This window comes from Pholis gunnellus (assembly GCF_910591455.1).
Source record: "Pholis gunnellus genome assembly, chromosome: 8".
In the NCBI taxonomy this organism is placed as follows: Eukaryota; Metazoa; Chordata; class Actinopteri; order Perciformes; family Pholidae; genus Pholis; species Pholis gunnellus.
Window position 1 is genome coordinate 25,160,626 of NC_136534.1, and position 12,540 is coordinate 25,173,165.

At 44.3% G+C, this 12,540-nt stretch overlaps 1 protein-coding gene across 1 annotated transcript; it reads left to right on the top strand.

Annotated features, from left to right (window-relative positions):
• Positions 1–759: 759 nt before the first annotated feature.
• On the top strand, positions 760–11,543 carry LOC306699736 (soluble guanylate cyclase 88E-like; the record flags this gene model as incomplete). Its single annotated transcript, XM_079164457.1, has 16 exons — positions 760–887; positions 1,348–1,480; positions 1,568–1,742; positions 2,518–2,609; positions 3,630–3,887; positions 3,981–4,101; positions 4,627–4,752; positions 4,858–4,978; positions 5,648–5,777; positions 6,089–6,235; positions 7,358–7,504; positions 7,943–8,099; positions 9,277–9,386; positions 9,788–9,877; positions 10,118–10,236; positions 11,177–11,543. The coding sequence occupies 16 exons, from the start codon at positions 760–762 to the stop codon at positions 11,541–11,543; spliced, it is 2,421 nt and encodes an 806-aa protein (XP_079020583.1).
• Positions 11,544–12,540: the final 997 nt, after the last annotated feature.

The window sequence follows — 12,540 nt, forward strand, 5'->3', positions numbered from 1 at the left end:
CTGCCACAAACATGCCTCGGCGCTGCTATTTTTTGCACGGCTCACCTATTGACCTGACAAGCAAGTGTCCCCCCCTGTCAGCTGCAGGTGGAAGCTCTCTGCAGGGAGCGATGCTGTGGAGCTGGCTGGCTCAGTTGGAGACCAGGATAGCACAGTACGGAAGGGACTGCATGTAAGGGGACTCCTCTTTTTACAGCTTTGCATCCTTTGCTTCTCTCTCTTTTATTTGACGTGTTTTTACTGTAGTTAACTGGTGGGATGGGAGCATCCTTTCTTTCAGAAGCTTGTATTTGGTGGTGGTGGTGGTGAGATTTTACAGCGAGTGGAGAACAAAGCAGCTGCTGCAGACAGAGCACAGAGCAGTCTCAGCTTAAACGCTTCCCTCATTGAGAATCTTGCTCTTTTTCTTAGATGGAGCTGGTGTCTGAGAAGCTTTAGCTGAGGTTACACGGGGGTTGTGTGGGCAAATTCCCTTCTTTCTTTCCATGCATGCAGGTGGATAGAACAGTGTGCATTTACATTTGGCACTGAAAGATGAAGCGAAAAAATGTTTTATTTTAAACCCGTGAGAAGACGGCGCCAAAGGTCCGTCCTCTTAAAGGAATAGTGGATTTAAAGAGATTTCCTCAACAGTGATATTTTAAACTGCTGACACTAACGAAAGATGAGTCCAACATGCATTTTGGATTCTTCCCTTTGTCTCTCCTCAGCTGAGCAGTTAACTTAAGAATCAATATGGAGGTCTCTAACCCCCTGAAGATGTACGGCCTGTACCTGGAAGCAGTGAACGACTACATCAATGAATCCTATGGAGAGGACGTGTGGAGGCTGATCGAGAACCGGGCGGAGATCCCCCACCTCAAGTTCGTCCGGCATCAGATGTACAAGTAGGTCGTTTGTCTCCCGTGTTTTCCCCGTTATTACTGTGGAGAAGTCTCCTGAGGTTCTCAGTGCTTGGAAGGCAACAGACACTAAAGTTGTTATTATGAATAAATAAATATTATATTCTTGCCGAGGGCACTAAATGGGTCAGGATCTGAACAGCTGGCTGGTGAGTGTTGATGTGCTCATCTATGACGATGCACTTCAACAACACAACTTCACAAACCGCTGCACAGAGTAACAGCATTTAGCACTGCGGTGCAACAATGAAACACTTAAAAGCTTGTATTGTTCAACTATTGTTCAGATACTATGTTGGTGTGCTCACTCATTTGATTTTGTTTGATTCAAGGTTTCCACAGTTTGATTCACACCCTGGGATAAAAAATAAAAAAAGCAGCTGTAAGCAAGAATACGGCCAAACAAAAGAATTAATTGACAACTTTTCCTGCTGTACTTTGAAAGTGACAACCTGATCCTGCGGTTGGCGAAGGCAGCGGGAGAGGTTCTGGGAAAGACCCACGATGAGCTGATGTACGCCTTCGGGGTCTACATGGTGAAGAGGATTGGAAACTACGGATATGAGCGGATCCTGAAGGTGACTCAGTCCCCACAGTGACAGTCACTGACAGTCCCCCACAGTGACACTTTAAACGCCAACAATCCTCCATCTTCTTTTATTTAGGTTTTGGGGCGAAACGTGCGCGACTTCATCAACGAGCTGGACAACCTGCACGAGTACTTTCGCTTCTCCTTCCCCAAAGTGCAGCCGCCGAGCTTCTGCGTGGAGGAGGAGTGCGAGAAGAGCCTCACGCTGCACTACCGCAGCACCCGCAAGGGCTTCACCCAGTTCGTCAAAGGTACCGGGAAGGGTTCTGCCCATTGCATGCTGGGAAAACGGCTCTCGCCTCATGAACGTGAACGCGATGAAGCATGTAGAGAAATTACTGAACAATTGTCAGTGTTTGGCTTGTCCAGTGTACAACACAGGACACAACACTATTAAAGGTGATATTGTTTTGCACATCTCACCGCATTTACACATAGTTTCTAGGTGTTTTAATAAGTCATCCTACCTCCCACACACAGCCACAGGTCTACAGTTTAGTGTTAAAAGTCCAAATCTTCCAGAGAAACTCGCTTGAGAAAGACAATGAAAAGTGCACAACATGTCTTCTATTTTGTTGTAATGCACTGCAGACTAAAATCCGCACTTTCAGCTGAATTTCCACGAAAAGATAAGTGAACTTTAATGATAATAAAGCAAAATGATGTTCACTGTGTGATGCATCATTTTAGAGCACTGGAGTGTGATGCAAATTAAATGTAAACGTACTAAGATGTACGAGATATTAATGAGCTGCAGGTTTTTAAGCCGATCTAATTCGGTTTCAATTGTTCTTTAATTGAAAAATCTTACATAACAGATGAATAAATCAATGATACATTAGCCTCGTACAGTACGCTGTGTTGAAAAGTCAAATAAATGATGCGTCGCGGCGCCACCAGATCAGTCAAGTCATTGATTCAAAAGGGAATCAGTGACTCTAGTTAACTCCTCAGTTCGCTCTGTAATTAAGCTCACACAAAGCCCGTTGTGAGTGAACCTCCACACGTCCTCACTGTCTCCTGCAGGCCAGCTCTCTCAGGTGGGACGGCAGTTCTACAACACGGACATCGAAGTGGAAATCCTGTCCAAAGAGGAGACGGAGAAAATGACGTATGTGGTACGTAGTCGGGGGGCTCAGGGGGTCAAGTGCGGAGGTGAGCCGCCGAGCGTCCGGCCTCGACCTCGGCTCCATCAGCGAAAGATGATTTCCATCACCTTCCGCGAGACGCCAGGCGGAGTTCTTGTTTCCTCTCAGACAGCGAGTGTTTATTGGATGGACATAAGTGTTTATTGGGAAGGGACTCTGGGTAAACTCCGTAGTGTTGCATTACTGTCCATCAACTTCCCCTCTGATGTTTGAGTTTACATACAGTGACTCAGCAGGTCCACTGAAATCCATTTCATTATTTGAATAAGGCATAGTTTATAGGATGTAAATAATTACTTTATTAATGTTAGTAACCATTCAACACTTTATAGATCAGAAATAAGATATTTGTACCCAACGTTATTAATTGCACTTACTTGGTGAGTTATAGAACAACCTTTATGAATGACTCACGTGCATGTTTATCATTAGATTTAACGGCGTATTAGAAGGTGAGAAATGCATAATTACGGGTTCTGAAATCTAAATATTAACAAGTAAGGTTTTGGTTTCGGACGCTGAAACTCTTTTCCAGAGAGACGTGAATGTTGTCTTATTGCTGACCTTTAAACATTAGTGGGTGCAACATGACTTATTAGACAAAGCCGACTTTTATTTTCTTTAGACAGAGTTGCCAGTTTATTAGGTACACTGAGCTTAAACTAGTGCAGTTTAAAGACCGTTACACACCGGGGCTGGTTTTTTTATGCGATTAATGTAAATATATATTTTTTAACTGAATACTTTCACACACAAAGTGAATTTTACGCAGCGAAAAAGCGACTTTTTTTATCCTGAGCCATCGCAGCGCAAATAAACTAATCGACGAATCAAGTTGTGCGGAATAAGTTGAGTTGTGACTATTTTTGTGGAACCAAAACACAGAGGCTTTATATACTGAATATATATATATATATATATTCAGTATATATTCTGTATTCAGTACAGTATATATATATATATTATATATATATATATATATATCTCCAGGTTTACAAGATGAACTTCGACAACGCCGCCTTCAAACACCGCATGCCCCAGCAGAGGACGGCGCCGGGCTACGAGAAGCTGCCGATGAAGCGAGGCATCTTCTTTGTCATGTTCCCCTTCAGCGTCATCTTCCGCCGCGACATGACCATGTACCGCATCGGCGACGGCCTCAAGGAGGTCTTCTCCGACCTCCAGGGCAAGAAGGTGGACGAGGAGTTCACCCTGATTCGGCCCATGCTGGAGTTCAGCTGGGATAACGTGAGTTCAGAGCGGAGTCGACCAGTCTTTCTCATCTTTATTGGTAAATGCTAAAATGCTCAAGTGACCTGCTGAAACGCTTTTTTCCATCAGATCTACACCCATTTGAACAACGTGTTTGAGCTGTTGACAGTAGCGGTGGTGGAGAGCAAGCAGAAGGTCAACCTCACAACGTCACAGGAGGAGAACGAGAAGGCGAGGGAAGAAGAAAGAGGTGCGGCTCTCTCCATTTAAAACCACTTCAAATGCATTAAGTATAAAAAAAAAAAGAAAAGGTCTCATTACAAATACATGGGATCACAGAACGTCCATCAAGCCACTGCCTCATTTCAGCCGCTTCAAGGTCATTGAAAGAGAAATATTAAATATTTATAACAGGAAAGAAGCCAAACTACTATTATTCATGTAATAGAGTTAATGGGCTGCCAGCTCAAATCACATACAACTAGATTTAAATACATACTGTAACAAAAACAGCAGCACACTGTCGGCAACAAAAGCGGATGAAAAGATATGAAACAGGAAGATTCGTGATGCATATTGCTGAGCGCGTCATTATTTCAAGAGGAAATGACAATGTTTATGTTTTGTGTAAGAGTGAAACGTAATGGACATAATCCAGAGCACAACCATCAGGAACGCATCACAACGGATGCATCTGTAATATAATTCTCATGTTGAACACGACCTTGATTCATTCAGTCATCTGCTTTGCTGCTCTCTCTCCCTCCTCCGTCAGAGCCCAACCCAGTGGAGGAGAAGAAGGGCACGGACCAAGAGCACGGCAGCTCCCTCAACCAGTACAACAGCTCTGCCAACTCCGGCGGGGAGGACATTGAACTGCTGGCGTTCCAGACCGTCACCGGTCAGAGCCTTTTTCTTCTTCTTCTTCTTCTTCTTCTTCTTCTTCTCGCATGTATCCGATCGCCTCCTGACCCTGTTGACCTGTCCCCCTCGTGGTTCTCCTCAGGAAAGTGCAGTGAGACCATCTTTGAGGACCTGCGAGAGCCTCCGAAGAAGCCCCTCCACCTGAAGGGCCAGATGAAGTACGTCCCCCAGTGGGACTCCCTCATCTTCCTGGGGACACCCATGTAAGACCGCACGGCCTACAGACTGACTGCGTTTCATGGTCTTTAAGTCCAACTTGGTTTCCAGAAAGTCTCTTTTCTAAAGTTCATTTTAAAGTATATTTGTTATCTTAGTGAAAGAGCTTCCCCTGTTTTCTGATTCGGTCGTTTAATGAGCTCGTAATGCTGACTCAACACTTCATCCGTCTGTTTCAGGTGTCACGGGGCATATTAAGACACACATGCAAGTGTTCGTTTTCATTATGCGAAATTGAGAAAACTCTGTAAATATATAATAATCAGAATTGGGCAGAATGTGAGGACAGTATTTCTGCTCATTCTCTTTTTACCTCAGGTTATGTTTCGGATAAACCCAAGTTGTTTTCTACAAAAAAGAACCCAGATTTATTTGAGATTTTTTCAATATTTGAGAATTTATGGTAATTTAAAAGACAATTGCAAGACATTAATCTGTCTGAATATAGTATGGAGAACTCTTTCTTTTATTTTATTCCCTATGAAGAAACATATTTCAGTCGTGTTCCACCCTGTTTTGTTCACGGTTGCTTTCCCCCCCAAGAATGTAATTTTGCAGACTGGATTTATTTTATGCGAACTCTGGGAATTCATTTGCATTCTCTTGCTTTTCTTTACAGTTAATTTACCTTTGTTTCTTCCTCCTTACTCTTAAAGTATAGAGACAGTGGAGGACATGATAAAGATGGGCGTGTACGTGAACGACCTGAACCTGCACGACTCCAGCAGAGAGCTGATTTTGGCCGGGACGCAGCAGTCGGCTGAGCTGCAGCTGGCCCTCGACCAGGTGATGGAAAAAAAGCTTCAATGGGGGAGCTCAAATGTACAAAAAGCGCCTCGTAAAATGTACTGAAATGATTGTACGATTCAAAGCACAAGTCGTACTATATGACATGAGTGCGCTGAAACAGCCGGACCAGGTGAGCCCAGGTGAAAGCTCTGCTCCCGTATTTATTTCACCCATTAAATCCGACTCAGTCAAGCAGGACAAATATGGATTAAGAGGATTAGAGAAGGCAAAGAGGTTTTTTTTGTTCAGCTTGAAGAGAGGTTAGACTGTAACCGTGGACTCTTTTGTCCCATTTTCTGATCCTCTAGGAGCAACAAAAATATGCTCAGCTGCAGGAAACCATCAAGAAGCTGGACGAGGAGAAGAAGAGAGGAGACTCTTTGCTGTACGCCATGATCCCTAAAGCCGTGGCCGACCGCCTCAGGAAGGGGATCACTGCACTGGAGACATGCCAGGTACGAGGCGGCGCCGCTAAACATTGATAGCGGTGCTCGAACGCCACAAATATCACTGCCAATGTGCACAATGTAACCGCTAACCTGAGGTCATAGATGAACATTTGCTGTCATCGCAGCACAGACTTCGCTCAAAAGGCAGCGCACGTCTTGCATTTCAAGTACGTTTTCGCCCCGTCGACACAGCACACGGAGGTCAGAGGTCAGCCGCACAACAGCGCTCTTAGCTTTGGCAGTGACGTCCGCGCGAAATGAAACTGCCATTTTCACACAAGTAAAGAGTGTGTGGCCAACAAAAGGAAAAACAAGATTTAACGTCAGCTGCTGCAGCCGTGCAAGAGGAGCGAGGATGAGAAGGCTCATCTCCAGCGCGGTTCAAAGATAAAGCTGTCCTCACCAAAACAAAAGCAATGTCCGCATAGGTCATCTGTGCGAGCAGCTTCTTACAACACGTATTTACGTTTGTTGTGCAGCAGATATGACGGGAGCAGAGGAAAGACGTCAGGTGAATGGATGGCTAAAACAAGCAAAGGACTTTCACCCAGGAGACCGCTGTTTGAGTCCCGTGTGAAACCAAAACAACAACACATTGAGGAGTTATTGTATGTTACAGAACTATGTTAATACTAAAACCACGTCATGGTTGTGTTACATAAAGGGCATTCTAATTTAACCCAAACTATAATATTCTAATTTAACCCAAACTATAATATTCTAATTTAACCCAAACTATAATATACTAATTTAACACAAACTATAATCTTTTCCCAGCCCAAACCAAGTAGCTCGGTTTCACAACGTTCACCATGTGTTCAAAACGGCGACCGCTTCACGTTAAATAGAACGATCAGGTTTCGGGGAGTCATTTGGCAAAAACCTATTCTGCCGGTTAGGTGCGAGGACAAGACCGTACACATGAACGGTGCACAGCAGAACAAAACGGTTTACCCCTGTCCCAACGTGCAAAAATAAAAACGCAGATGAAACAGAAACCAGGTGACCTCCGGGTTCTGAAGCCAATGCAGAAGCGTCGTAAACCTGCAGTCTGACTCAAGGAGCCTGAGACAGAGTCTTTGAGTATACTGGTGTTTGATCATAACTTTATGTTTCTTTGTGTCCCAGGTCTTCCCAGACGTGACCATCCTGTTCAGCGACGTGGTCAAGTTCAACGAGATCTGCATCCACATCACGCCCATGCAGGTGGTGGACATGCTCAATGAGATCTACATCGTCTTCGACACGCTCAGCGAGAAGCACAACGTCTACAAGGTCAGTCTGAGAAAGCAGTCTGCATATGATTCAGTAACCTTCTGCTCACTGTCTTGTGTATACGGAGGATTATCTTGAAGTGTTTATGATCAGTTTTTAGTTGCCTGCTCAAGTTCGTCTGTTCCCCAAATGTAAATTGAAAGCAGATGATTGTATTTACGCTATAAAGTAGAGAAGAACAGCATGATTTCCCTGTTTCTTAAGGTGGGAAAACGTCTGAAACAACATCTTGAAAACAATGAGAAAGCAAACTTCACAAAAACCTCAGCTCAGATCTCGATACATTACACAAACAAAAGACGACGGTGTGTTTAAGTTTGAGGTCGAACACTCGAGAGATAAAGTTGAATTCATGTCTGATTCATTTTTACAAGTCAAAACGTTCGGGTTAGTGTCTCATTACAACGTAGAAATGGCCACTCTTCCCTTCTTGTCCAGGTGGAGACGATCCGTGACGCCTACATGGTGGTGGCCGGCGTGCCCAACAAGACCACCTTCCACGCGCACCACATCTGCGACATGGCCCTGGACATGCTGAGCTCCATCGACCACCTCAAAGACCCCTCCACCGGAGACAACATCACGATCAGAGTCGGTGAGCAGTATAGAGTTGTTCTATTTACTGCATGTGTGGTTGGAGTTTTGACCTCCTCAGACTTTCCTTTAAAACCTCGCACTTTGTTTTGGGTTTTTGGAGGTCACGGCTCCGGGTCACCCATCACTGATTCAGTGTCGTGAACCTTGTACTACTAGACTTTTCCAGGTTTGGCTTTTCATCCACTCCACCACCGTCTATAAGTAACAGCCCACACAGTATAATCTTGAGATCTTGCTGCACAACAGAAAAATGTTTCCAAAGTAAAACAGTTCAAGACACTGTTTCCACACCGCCACAAGGGGTCGCTGTTCTTACGCCAACCCTGACCACACACATCTTTGCAGAAAAAAACATTTTCTCAATATATTTCACTTGAAGACATGAGACCGTCAGGTTGCCGAATTTGAGGTGCGTAACTTGTGAGTAAATATTGTGGAAATTGGCATAATTCATGGGAAATACGATCATCTTATTGTCCTGCAACTGCAAAGTCATCACGTCGACACACAAAGTCCACTCATCCATCTATTCTGTAAAGCTTCTGATCAGGGTTTTTAGGGGGGCTGGAGCCCTATCCCAGCATGCATTGCTCTCGAGTGTTTGTCCCCTGACAGGCCACTGATCCTGATTCTAAACTGATAGAAAACATTGCAAGAAAATCAAACATCCTTCTAATCGAAGCTGGAAAGCAACTCTTTGCATCATCAGTAATAATCAACAAACCCAAATATAGTATTGTCATGCTAGGAAGACAAATAGTACATTATATATAAATGACATATATATTATATAGATTATACTGCTGCTGCCCCTTCGAAGGTAAAACAAAGTGCAACTTGTGAATGAATTGTAATGTTTTAATTGTGTTTCCCGCTCTGAACACAGGAGAAAGGATTTATGTCCTGCAGGTTGTAGTTTCGAGCGTCTCTGTTGTCACTATTGGTTACTAATAAAGAGAACCTTGGAAGTTAAGGGTTTGGATAAATGTTGGCTCAGTGATGAGTGGAAGCTAAATAAATGTAAAGCAGTTCATCTGACAATAGCTGTAAAAAAAAACGTGGGCAGTTTATGAACAAATCAGCTCATGTTTGTTTCCATAAACCGTTTTCTCTCCCTTCTCTCTCTCCCTCCCTCCCTCCCTCCCCCCCTCCCTCTCTCTCTCTCTCTCTCTCAGGTGTTCACTCGGGTATGGTGGTAGCCGGCGTGGTGGGCCTGAAGATGCCTCGCTACTGTATGTTTGGCGACACCGTGAACACGGCCTCGAGGATGGAGAGCAACGGAGTGGTGACTACACTAACATATTGTACAAGCCCTGCAGCTAAATGTGCCAAAATAACCCATCACGGCAGCAGCAACGTCCACCATCTCCCTCAGTCAAATTCTGAAGCGGATTAGTACTGAAAACCATTTTCTGTTTAACGACGCCATTGTGCGTCCTGCTTTTTAGTTAATGCAACTTGCAAATCGCCTCATTTGCTTTCCATTACTTACAGTAATATGATGTCATGTTTCGCAGGAAATCTGTTTTATGAACAAAGTGAGTTAAAGGGAGGCAGCTTGTGCGGACCGAATGCAAAATTTACTGCCCATGAAAAGGAAGAAACCCCTGAATGAACTCTCTCTCTCTTTACAATCCAAACGTTCTCACAGCAGTTGTGTGTATGTGTGTGCGTCTGTCTGAGCAGGGCATGCAGATACACATCAGTCAGACCACCAAAGACAACCTGGAGCACGAGCCCTACATCATCGAGGAGAGGGGCAAAATCTTTGTGAAGGTGAGTCCCTTCGTATCAGCTACACACACACACACACACACACACACACACACACACACACACACATTCACACGCACACTGTGAGACTTCAAGCACATTATTCCAAGCTGAGGTGGATAACTGAAAATGATATATTTCTGAAAATACCTGAGCCAATTCTAAGATGTTTTGTGTTTCTATACGGATGGATTTTTAGATGAAATGCTCTTTCCAACACACTGTCGTCCGGTCTTCTTCCAGGGTAAAGGCTACATGAAGACCTACTGGCTGAAAGGAAAGGGGGATCTGTCGTTCAAGACCCCGGCGGAGATGCGCTACAGCAGGGAGCCCAAGGACTCGGAGGACAGGAGCTCTAATGGGTGAGTGGACAAAAGGAGAGCAGTCATGCCCCCCCCCCCCCTGTTGATTCAGACACAGCTGTGCTCGTTGCCCCCCTGCAGAACCAGACAGCAAGCAGACCGAGAGGCTGTGTTAGGTGCTTTTGTTTGTTTGGAGGAGTCATCCTGACTAGAAATAACTACATTTTCAGTCAGATGGGGCAGTGTTACTGTTCCTGAGGTTACTGAAGCAACACGAAAACTAAACGGGGTGAGACAAAGCAGGAGGAACAGCGCAACAAAACTGTTCCTTTAAGTTGTGTTGGTACGTCTGTGGCATTATTCTCCGAAACACCAGAGGGCGTACAAACAAAATGTACTGAGATCAAGCAAATAAAAAGCAAATGTAAACCGGCAAAAAACACCATAAACCAACCTCCACAACGCCCAACGAGGGATTGTGATTCACTGTAAACTCATATTCATGGTTTACTTTATTGCCTTTGTACGAGCCCGGTAAAGAAACAAGTCATGAATTAAATGCATTTTAAAGAAACACAAATCTTTACTCAAATGTAGATGTTTAAGACCTCCAGTCTCCAAAGCATCTAAAGTAATGAATTGACAGTCTTTCTTATGTTTGTTGTGCTTTTATCAGTGAACTATTTGTGACATTCACGTTTGAAAAGCTCTGATCGCGCATGCAGGACGCGTTAAGATACCACTTTATGGCGATTACGTCATTTTCTGATGCGCATACCTCAGCGAGTATAAACGGCTTTTTTAACTGTACTGTTATTGATAATAATCATAAATGTTTTGATCAAGTGGAAAATATGTTCAATAACGTCACTCCAAGGACAGATTTATTGACTTGTTGGAAGAAACTGTGGAAATGTTTGATTTCCGACGGCGTGATTACACTTGTACATAAAACAATGTTTTGTAAGCTTTGTGAATCACTAACGTGTAACCGCACTAGTTCCACAAGCACCAACGCCAAGCGCATGGGCTCCAACCTCAACATCGGCGGCAGCGAGGAGCAAGCCGAGCGGAAGCAGAGTCCCGGCGACCTCCCGCCGGTCGCCCCGCCCCCACCGGAGGTCACCGTCGAGCCCTCCGCCGCCGTTTCCGCCGAGCCTCAGGAGAAGGAGAGGACGACTAAGAACAACAAGGGGGCCAGGCTGGACGTGCCCCAGGGGGACGCGATGCCAGAGTGTTCGTCGCCCGCCGACGGGCCGGAGAACGCGGCTCCTTGGCTCAGCACGAAGAGGAACAGCTTCAGGGAGCAGTACGCCAGGCTGCCCGCCAAGCTGCCCATGCGCAGCGCCTCCTGCTCCATTCTGTGAGCAGCCGGTCCGCAGTGGGAGAGATCGCAAGGCGACTCCCGACATGTGACGAGGGTGTGATACGGAAAATATCATTGAAGTTTTAAATCAGGGTGCAAAACAAAACAGAATTTCTTTTGTTTTTCCAACATTCACGGCCACCGACGAACCGCATTTTAACGCCTTTTGAATGCCACGTCAGGCCAAGGAGGTTGTGATTTATTGATTAAAATAAAGAGTTAAATGGCAACTTAAACTGATGACCAACACTTTTAAAACACATTTAAAGATTTCCTACTAAAGTCCCTTTTTATTAAGGTAAAGTTTATGTAACATTTAAGTGCTTGATAATTGGATGCAGTTATCTTGATTGCGAGATGCACTCAAAGTCACTGCATTTCAGTTCACTTCAGGAGAAGCAGCGTGTTGCTGCTTCGTCTCAGTGATTACATGCAGCGAAAGAACTTGCCTTGTATAGAAATTGGGAAAGTACATTTTTTCTTCTTTTTTTTATAAGAATACTTAAAATGTTAAGGTTTCACAACCGGTTTCACAACATTATGTCGACTGTTGTTTAAAAAAAAAAAAGGAAGTGCTATTTCCTCCACACGATTACAGCTCATGCGAGAACCAGAGAACTTTAAAACTCTACTCCAGGTGTTCACAGCCATGACCGTGACTTTATTTCCCTTTTATGCCATTTGCTGTATCGTTCTACAAGACATTCACCAAGTCACCGCTGCAGAAATGATGTCAAAATGACAACAAAATACAGGATGCTGTGAGACATGAAAGGGAGACATTTTGCGAGCGGCCTTACGCGGACTGCTCCGATGAATTCACTGAGCGTAGACGTCATCAGAGGGTGTATTTTAATGTTGTTTAAATTAGGCATGTAGTAATTCCGTAACATCGTCTTTAAGAGTTTTGGTTCTACGTTCTGTGTGTAGTATGACTGCATTTCACTGTTTGATAGTGTTTATTTATATAAAAACTATATGTACAGCCACTAAAAGTG